This window comes from Colobus angolensis, unplaced genomic scaffold (genome assembly GCF_000951035.1).
Source record: "Colobus angolensis palliatus isolate OR3802 unplaced genomic scaffold, Cang.pa_1.0 Scaffold308, whole genome shotgun sequence".
NCBI classification, from domain to species: Eukaryota; Metazoa; Chordata; class Mammalia; order Primates; family Cercopithecidae; genus Colobus; species Colobus angolensis.
In genome coordinates, this window is record NW_012116355.1 from 1,544,567 (window position 1) to 1,553,021 (window position 8,455).

The 8,455-nt window shown below is 42.9% G+C and overlaps 1 protein-coding gene across 5 annotated transcripts in view; it reads right to left on the reverse strand.

Moving 5' to 3' along the window:
- Positions 1 to 8,455, reverse strand: part of UBAP1 (ubiquitin associated protein 1) — an 85,824-nt gene that overhangs the window by 9,849 nt on the left and 67,520 nt on the right. For all 5 annotated transcript variants that reach the window (XM_011950553.1, XM_011950554.1, XM_011950556.1 and 2 more), the window contains one exon: positions 1,599 to 2,522. In XM_011950553.1, coding sequence (XP_011805943.1) covers positions 1,599 to 2,522 — 924 coding nt within the window. The remainder of the gene's footprint in view (positions 1 to 1,598; positions 2,523 to 8,455) is intronic.

Sequence of the window (8,455 nt, forward strand, 5' to 3'; positions counted from 1 at the left end):
GTGAAACCTGTCTCTAATAAAAATACAAAAATTTACTGGGCATGGTGGCACGTGCCTGTAATCCCAGCTACTCAGGAGGCTGAGGTGGTAGAATCGCTTGAACCCGGGAGGCAGAGGTTGCAATGAGTCGAGATCGCAACACTGCACTCCAGCCTGTGTGACAGAATTAGAATCCGTCTCAAAAAAAAAAGAGAGAAATACTCCAGCTCTGTTTATACCTGCAGGTGGAAGGCGGCGAATTCTCAAGCCAACAAGAAGCAGGCCTCTTCCCATCCTGAGATGAATAGGCCAGAAAGAAACTCCCACACTCAGGCTGGTCAAAGAATGACAAGTGTTCTAGTTTGAGAAAGAGCTCTGCTGTTAGTTTATTGGCTTTGATCTCTAAATGGTTAATCTAACTTTAAATGAGAGGAAGAAAGTGCTGGCCAAGGACCCCTGATCTTTTCCAGGGAGCTTTTAATTTCTCTAAAGCATACAAAGTACCATGAAAAGGAAGAAGTACAGTGCTGACCAGAGTTCAACAACTGACCAAGAGGAATTAGAATGAAGCCCACTCCAAGCCCAATAATGGTGTTCGGCACTCTATCAAGTTTACCTGGTCCAAGGTTTATGGAAGTTTACAAGCAGCTATGGGCTCTCTGACAAAAGCAGCATTCCCACAGACTATCATTGACCAAGAATCCTATTACTGGGACTTGTAAAGCAGGCCAAGATTTCATATCTATTTACCAGCTAATAGCAGGCTTGTTATGGTCTCTGACAAATATCCCACCAATACACTCAGGCACCTTTTTGGCTCTAAGTAGTCTCCTGATGTGCTTTTACATTAAAAAAAATTCTGTAACCTGGCGGGGCACAGTGGCTCACACCTATAATCCCAGGAATTTGGGAGGTGGAGGCAGGTGGATCAACTAAGGTTCGAAGTTTGAGACTGGCCTGGGCAACATGGTAAAACCCTGTCTCTACTAAAAACACAAAAATTAGCTGGGTGTGGTGGCATATGCCTGTAGTCCCAGCCACTCGGGAGGCTGAGGCAGGAGAATTGCTTGAACCTGAGAGGTGGAGGTTGCAGTGAGCCGAGATGGTGCCACTGCACTCCAGTCTGGGCGACAGAGCAAGACTCTGTTTCAAAAAAAAGAAAAAAGAAAGAAAGAAATCTGTAAGCTGGTATAGCAAAAGGTTCTTGACTTCTATAATTTCTATTCTAGAATGCAATAATGTGTTGTTCTGTACTGCCAGGCTTGGTGGCTCACACCTGTAATCCCAGCACTTTGGGAGGCCAAGGCAGGCAGATAACTTGAAGTCCGGAGTTCGAGACCAGTCTGGGCAACATGTCGAAACCCCATCTCCACAAAAAATACAAAAAAGTTGGGCGTGGTGGCACGTGCCTGTTGTCCCAGCTACTCAGGAGGGTGATGAAGTGGAAGGATCGCTTGAGCCTGGGAGGTCGAGGCTACAGGAAGGTACGATCACATCACTCTATTCCAGCCTGGGCAACAGAATGAGACCCTGTCTCGAAAAAAACCAAACATCAAGAAAAAATATAATCCCTGTCCTCAGGAAAATATGGGAGTTGGCGGGGGATTTAAAAGACTTACCGTGGGACCAGTATTTGGAGGTGATGATTCGTCTGTGCACACAGACAAAACAGAGAGGGAAGGCATCTGGGAGGATGTCAGGGCTGGCATCTCTGTGCCACTGTCCAAGTTCAAAGCTGAGAGCCCAAGAGTGTGATGCCCATTGAGCTCACTGGCACTGCTTTGGGTGGAAGGCTTTAGGGAATTCTGGAACGTGCCATTGCGGAGGCAGGATGTGCTATGGAAAGTGCTTGCCAGCTTGGCTGTCTTCTGATTGCTGTCATCAGAGTCAAGTTTGGGGAAAGACAGGGATTTGATATTGCTTACTGCAGGTATAGGGGGGAGGGACACTTTGGAAGACAGTGACATCTTTTCACAGTTGCCCAACTGTGGTAAGGTTATAAAGCCATTGGGTTTATGAAGAGGCTTGAAATCTAGGGTCGCCCGTTCCAAGGATGCCAGGACCTCCTCGTCCTGTAACACGGACCCAGAGCCTCCCCTGGGCAAGTTATTGTCCAATAACTGAGCCATAATGGGTCCAGTGGTTCCTACCAGAATATTTCTCAGCTCTTCCTTCTCATCAATAGTTTTTAACTCCAGATTATCAAATGGGTCTTCTTCACACTCAAAGTCAGCAAGATTGAAATCTGCCTTTATGTGAGGTGGGCTGAGAACTTTCTGTTTCGTGGCACTACTGCTGACCCGAGTTGGTGTGAGGATGCTGTTGTGCTGCAAGCTGGCGAGGATGGGGTTAATAGGAGGTGGCATTGTGGCTGTACTGTGAGTCTTGGAGAAGCTCATTTTGCTATCGCCCTCTGGGCCACTCTTAGAATTCACTTTAGCTTCTGCTTCCGCAATTTTGCACTCTGCTTCCCGCTCAGCTTCTTCGATTTTCTTAATCTCTTCAGCCCACTCAATGGTTTTCTTTTCCAAAGAGAAGTCATACTGCAAAGATACAGCAGAGGAAGGGGGTGTGAACCCAGGTGGCCGTCCTTCCCCCCCACCCAATTCACTCCTTCCTCACTCCTGGTGCAAGAGGAGAACTGGGCAAGGCAGCATTTAAGGCGTGTGGGATGATCCCCACTTAAAAAGAGTAAGGCTTCCAATGTCCTTATAAGATTTAACCAAACTCTGTTCCTAGGTTACTTGTAGAAATTATCTAGAAAGAACTCCTACAACCTCTAACCCTACATACCAGGCCAAATGTACCTTGCTACTTCCCTTCTCTCTCCTCAGGCCATTTCCTTTCCTAGAATTCTTCATTGGTGGCTCAAGCAGAGCTCAGTTACTTCCTCTGTGAAGCTTTCCTGATGACCCACTCCTTCTTTGTAACTCTTACAGCATTTGTCTCTATCCGTCATTTGATGCTGAGCGCAGGTGACCACATGTAGTTTTCGTCTTTAATCTCTTGTGGACAGCAACCTGCTACAGACCCTCCTTGGATCTCTATTATCTAGCACAATGTCCTAAACAAATCCCATGCTAGGTAATGACAGCCCCAAACATTTAAGAAATACCTGTAAGGTGCCATGCATGATTCTAAACACTTTTTATGTATTAACTCTCTAGATTTTCTCAATAACCCTTTAAAGTAACTACTGTTATTCCACTTAACAGGGTCTACAACCAAGCATAAAGCTGGTAGCTAAATGGAAGAGCCTGGATTTGTACCCAGGCAGTCTGACTACAGATTCTATGCTCTTAAACCACTATCTATTAGATTATGATGAACAGGTTGTAGTTAAAATGCAGAAAAACTTATAAGAAATCCAGGCATATTCAGATTAAGATTTTTGCAGAGCAAATTATACAAAGCGCCACTTCATGGTTCTTTAACGATATCTTAAGTATAGCTCAATTTACAAAAATTTATTTTGCAAACTTAAAAGAAATAGACCTATTATATAAAGCAACATTCACATAGGACAGGAAAAAACAAAAATCTTTGGCTTTCACCCCAAAGCACTAGAGCTAAACAATGTCTGTGTGAATGAATGTCGAAGGTTAGAGACACACTAAAGGTAAAAAAGGGGGAAAAGAGAGGTCTAACATGCTAACACCGGAATTTTAGAGAAGAAGAAAAATATGACAGAGCCTCTGGTCTTCCTCAAGCCTTTCAATTCAAACAACAAAAGAGAAGCCTAGAAAGGCACATGTCAAGAGGTTACTTTAAATCCTAAACCAGTTGCTGTGCCTCAGACAGACACATGGCGGGAATCACTGGGCTTCCTTTCTACCACTAATGGAACACTGAGAAAAGAGCAGTGGCAATGACTCTGCTTTTCTAACTGTGGAGAAAATCCAATTTTGCAATTGCTTTCCCCCAATAAAAATGGAGGCTATAACTAACTTCCCATTGCCTATAAACATTGTTCTTTGAAGTTTTATTCAAAAAACAATTGGAAATGTATTTCCTTTTCTAGCAAACACTTATTGAACTTTCGTTTTTTCGTTACCAAAGTAATGCAGAATACTTGGAATACAGAAAAAAAGGGTGCGGTGCAGGGAGGCAGGGGGTTGGGGGTGGCAGAAATATTAAAATAGAAAAGAATGTGGGTTTGGAGTATAATAATAAATAATATCATCTAGCATTTATGGCGTTCCAGGAACCAGAGTAAGCATTATAAATACATTCTTTAACTCTTCTAACAACCTTAAAAGCTAATCATTCTCATCCTCCCTTTACAGATGAAGAAATGGAGGTTTGGAGAAGTTAAAAAAAAATGTCCAAGATTATACAGCTATTACAGGTCAATTCTCCAGCACATGTATGAGTGACACCAGAGGATGTTCTAAACCATGACACTAAGGGCTACCTCACGTGAGCCACATTCAACAGAAGCTTTCTGGACTCTAGAAGCAAGGGCTGTGTATATTTTTTTGTTTTGTTTTGAGACGGAGTCTCACTCTGTCCCCCAGGCTAGAGTGCAGTGGCGCGATCTCGGCTCACTGCAAGCTCCGCCTCCTGGGTTCATGCCATTCTCCTGCCTCAGCCTCCTGAGTAGCTGGGACTACAGGCGCCCGCCACCGCGCCCGGCTAATTTTTTTTGTATTTTTTTAGTAGAGACGAGGTTTCACCGTGGTCTCGATCTCCTGACCTCGTGATCCGCCCGCCTCGGCCTCCCAAAGTGCTGGGATTACAGGCGTGAGCCACTGCGCCCGGCCGGGCTGTGTATATTTTACTGGCTCACTTTAAAGAAATTTTAGCTGAAAAGTTGAGTTTGTATTGTCATGCAAAGGCAAATATGACAGTTAGAGGAACTTTCAAGTCATCTGTCTAGAGCTCTAGGTCTGACTGTTCTCTTTGGGTACGGAGGGGACCAGATACAACACTACAACCTAATTCCCCATGGAGACTCCAGGCAAAGTTTAAAGCTTTGTAACCCAGACAGGCTTGGTCTCCTTTGGGAGGCCAAGGTGGGCGGATCACTTGAGGTGAGGAGTTTGAGACCAGCCTAGTCAACATGGCAAAACCCTGTCTCTACTAAAAACACAAAAATTAGCCAGGCATGGTGGCACACGCCAGTAGTCCCAGCTACTCAGGAGGCTGAGGCAGGAGAAGCTCTTGAAGCTGGGAGGTGGAGGTTGCAGTGAGTCAAGATGGCGCCACTGCACTCCAGCCTGGGCAAAAGAACAAGACTCCATCTCAAAAAAAAGGTTGCTTTGTGCATTAGAGAACAAAAATATTTCACCTGGCCCACACTGGAATGCAGCTGTTAGCCCTGATCTCCTTTTGTGATCAGTGGGTGCTATGAGCACAGTGAGCACAATACCATGCGTTTATTGGTGCTTCAGACTGACCAAACAAATGGGAAATTCCCAGCAAAGCCTAAATCGACAACAATTTGGGAATCAAAACAAGTTTTCTGAATGCATCAATAAAGCAGTGAATAATGAGAAACAAGACAGGTGTTTTTAAATCATATTGCTAAGAGTATCCTGTACACAAGTAAGTATTTAATGACTATTTGTTCTTGCCAATAAAAACATTCTCAGACAAATAAAACAAGGAAAAACGTTATAAAGTAAGTCTATCTCTCTTCTGGTCCAATAAAGTCTCCATACACAAAAGGAACATTAATTCAGTATTAAAGATGCTTAATATAAGATGCTTGACATCATTAGTCATGAAAGAAATGCAAATAAAAACCACAATGAGAGACAACTTCTCACCCACAAGAATGTATATAATGAAAACGAGTTAATAAGAGTTGGCAAGGAAGTGAAGAAATTGGTACCCTCTTGTGCTGCTGGGATTGTAAAATTGTGCAGCCACTTTGGAAAAATACTCTAGTGTTCTTTAAAATGTTAAACATAGAGTTACCATGACCCAGCAATTCCACTCCTATACACTATACCCAAGAAAACTGAAAACATGTGTCCACACAAAAATCTGTTTACAGATGTTCAGAGCATCATTATTCATAAGAGGCAAAAAGTGGAAACTACCACAATGTCCATCAACTGATGAACAGATGAACAAAGTGTGTTATATCCAAACAATGAAATATTATTCACCTATAAAAATAAATGAAGTACTAATACCTCATTCATACAACGTGGATAAACCTTGAAAACACTATGTTAAGTGAATAAGCCAGTCACCAAGGCTATGACTGCAGAATTCCATTTATATGAAATGGCCAGAATAGGCAAACCCATAGAGACAGAAAGTAGATAGCGGTTGCCAGAGGCTGCAAGGAGGGGAGAATGGGGAGTGACTTCTAGTGGATACTGGGTTTCCTTTTGGAGTGATTAAAATGTTCGGGAATTAGATAGTAATGATTGTTACACAAGTATGTGAATATACTAAAAATCACTGAACTGTATGTATACCTCAAAAAGGTGAATTTTGGTCAGGCATGGTGGCTCACACCTGTAATCCCAGCACTTTGGGAGGCTGAGGTGGGCAGATTACTTGAGGCCAGGAGCTCAAGACCAGCCTGGGCAACATGATGAAACTCCGTCTCTACAAAAAATACAAAAATTAGCCAGGCATGATGGTGCATGCCAATAGTCCCAGCTACTCAGGAGGCTGAGGAGGGAGGATCACCAAGCTCAGGGAGGTCAAGGCTGCAGTAAGCCACGATTGTGCCACTAGACTCCACCCTGGGTGACAGAGTGAGACTGTGTCTACAAATAAGCAAAAAAAAGTATTTTTTTTAAAAAGGTAAATTTCATGGTATGTGAATAAAGATTTTTTTTCCTCCCAAAAGTAACTGAAGTTCCCTCGTTATGATTACTTACTGCATATAGACTTTGGAAGATTAAAAAAAAGTAATACCTTTTAGAGTAAAATGGTGATGCCTTAGTGAATTCCAGAAAAACAAAACTTCTTTTTCTGAAAGTTGCATTTTTAAAAATCTTCTTAAGTCACAGGAAGAAGAGTTACAGTAAGTACCATATTCTTCTGTTTCTCTAGGTAACTTCTCTCAACTATAAGTACCTTGAGGACAGTGATTAAGGCATTTATCTCTACCTTGAGTGCCCAATAGACCACCTCTCAAAAGCAGGCATTCAGTAAATGTGTACTGCAGTAAGTAACACAGGGCTATTTGTTGCTTTCAAGGAGTAATTCAGTACATTTCTATATAACTGAGCCTTAAAGATGGGAGGATTGAGAAAGAAGCCCTCGAGAAGATAACATTTATGTGCAATCTAGAATAGATTTAAACGGAGTTTTCGGTGTCGTGAGAAAAAGAATATTCCAGGTAGCGGCCAGGCGCGGTGGCTCAAGCCTGTAATCCCAGCACTTTGGGAGGCCGAGACGGACGGATCACGAGGTCAGGAGACCGAGACCACTCTGGCAAACACGGTGAAACCCCGTCTCTACTAAAAAATACAAAAAAAAAAACTAGCTGGGCGAGGTGGCGGGCGCCTGTAGTCCCAGCTACTCGGGAGGCTGAGGCAGGAGAATGGCGGGAACCCGGGAGGCGGAGCTTGCAGTGAGCTGAGATCCAGCCACTGCACTCCAGCCTGGGCGACAGAGCCAGACTCCGTCTCAAAAAAAAAAGAATATTCCAGGTGGAGATAACAGCTCATGAGCAGAAGCAGCATACAGCGAGATAACATACAAGGTCTAACAGACTACTAGTAACGTGGTTTGGAGGGAACATGGAGGTGATGAGCTCAATTGCTTTGCCATAACCTTATGTCTAGACTAGACTCAATAAGGACTGGTCAGTCACTGAACCCTTTTGAACAATTATGAAAAGGGATGTGACAATTTAAAACTTTAAGATCATGCTAGATCTTAAACTTCTAGCAACAATGTAAAAAAATAGAAGGAAACACTGCAAGCAGAAGGGCCAATTAAAGAGGCTACTGCAACAGCTCACATGAAAAATGAGGTCAGGCTGAACTGTAATGTGAGACACAGCAAATCTAACTTGAGTGACTGAAAAGAGAATGAGGACATTAACAGAGAAAGGGAAAGAGGTGAAAAGACTAGTTAAATGGGCAATGGGAATTTGTTCTGTGTGAGGCACAGAGCCCCAGGAATATACAATCTAACAGAGTAAACAAAATCTGTATGTGTGTATAACAATGTGAGCCAGGCAGCAATATAGGAGCCATAAGAAACAATAATAAGAGAATACAGTCATAATGACAAGGATACACTCTAAAAAATGCATGTTAGGTGATTTCATCGGTGAGGGCAGAAGTGTACTTACACAAACCTAGATGGTACAGCCTGCTATACACCTAGGCTATATATATGGTACTGCTATGGTACAGTATTGCTCCGAGGCTACAAACCTGTATAGCATGTTACTGTACTGAATACTGTAGGCAACTGTAGCACAATGGCAAGTATTTATGTATCTAAACCTATCTAAACATAGAAAAGGTACAGTAAAAATATGGAATAAGATTAA